Source organism: Cynara cardunculus (genome assembly GCF_001531365.2).
Source record: "Cynara cardunculus var. scolymus isolate 2C chromosome LG 1, CcrdV1, whole genome shotgun sequence".
Classification (NCBI taxonomy): domain Eukaryota; kingdom Viridiplantae; phylum Streptophyta; class Magnoliopsida; order Asterales; family Asteraceae; genus Cynara; species Cynara cardunculus.
In genome coordinates, this window is record NC_037528.1 from 47,243,256 (window position 1) to 47,244,570 (window position 1,315).

At 31.9% G+C, this 1,315-nt stretch overlaps 1 protein-coding gene across 1 annotated transcript in view; it reads right to left on the minus strand.

The window, feature by feature from the left end:
* Positions 1-91, minus strand: part of LOC112526738 (chaperone protein dnaJ 11, chloroplastic-like) — a 5,410-nt gene extending 5,319 nt beyond the window's left edge. The window contains exon 1 of the mRNA XM_025137156.1: positions 5-91. Within this exon, the coding sequence (XP_024992924.1) occupies positions 5-62 (58 nt within the window). The 5' untranslated portion in view covers positions 63-91. The remainder of the gene's footprint in view (positions 1-4) is intronic.
* Positions 92-1,315: the final 1,224 nt, after the last annotated feature.

Here is a 1,315-nt window from a genome sequence, read left to right on the forward strand (position 1 = left end):
GGATGTGAATTGAAGATGAAATTGGGGGAGGTAAAGAAGGAAGATGAAGTTGAAATAGCCATTGATGATGTAAGAGTAAGAAAATGGATTGATGACTGATTGTGGATTTGGATTTTGTGGGGTGGATTTATAAGGGGATGAAGACGTGGGGATGAGTTGGAAATGGGGATTGTGGTTATCCAAACGAGTAAAAGACAGTTGGAGAGTGAATCAGCAAAGCGATGAAATCTGGGACCGCCGGTACCACTCTTCCAACGTTAAATTCAAGTTTGTTTACGAAACGTCTAGAAGGACGTTGATTTCTCCCTCATATAAACAACAATAAACATTTAGAGTTCGTTTATCAAACGCTACACTGGGTAAGCATTTACTAAGTCACATTATCTTATCGGATTAATATGAAAAGAATCAAGAATTTTACCCGATTATATCCGGTAAATGAGTGCAACGACTCTTACCAAGGTTAGTGCTTACTGGGTAAATATAGACTAAAATCTTACTCAGTAAATAAGTTATAGTGTTGAATTTTATCGATAAACGCTTACTGGATAAGTGTTTAGTAAACGGTTCATTAATATTTTAGTTTAAGTTTATAATTTAAAGATTTAATATTATTTTTTTTAAATCTTTTTTGAGAGTAAACATCTCATCTTAATGTGCATATAAGAGTGGATATCCTTTCTTACGCATCTCATTAACTATTTTTTTCACGGATTCCAATGCTTGTTACATAACGGTTGAAGTAATTTATATGTTTTAAATTAAATCATTATGCATCTCCCTCAATTATTGTAAGTTGATAACATAATCCAATGTCTATATTTATAAACTTTCTTATTTTAATGTATAGTTAAAGGATGAAATAATATTACCATTTTATATTTTTTTAAAGTATATAATTTATATACAACAAATAAACTCACATGCCCTTTTCATCTTTGATGAGATTTAATCTCTGGCCTCCTAGGAGACACATAAACGAATCAAGGACCAAATCTGAATAAAAGAACGGACTAGAAAAAACTAAGGGGCTGTTTGGCAGTTGCTGAATGATTTAGTGCAGAATAGTTAAGAGGTCAGAATGATTAAGAGAGTCAGAATGATTAAGTGCTGAATAAAATAATGTTGTTTGGTAACTGTTCTCTGAATGACAATAAATTACCATTTTAACCCTCATCTAACAAAAACCCATTATTCGTATTCGATTCAACTTCATCCAAATCATGGGAAGCCTCATGAACACCTTCTTCTTCTTGATCTTCAAAATCATCTTTTTCATACTTAAAAACTTTGGAAAAAAAAACATGGGTTCTGA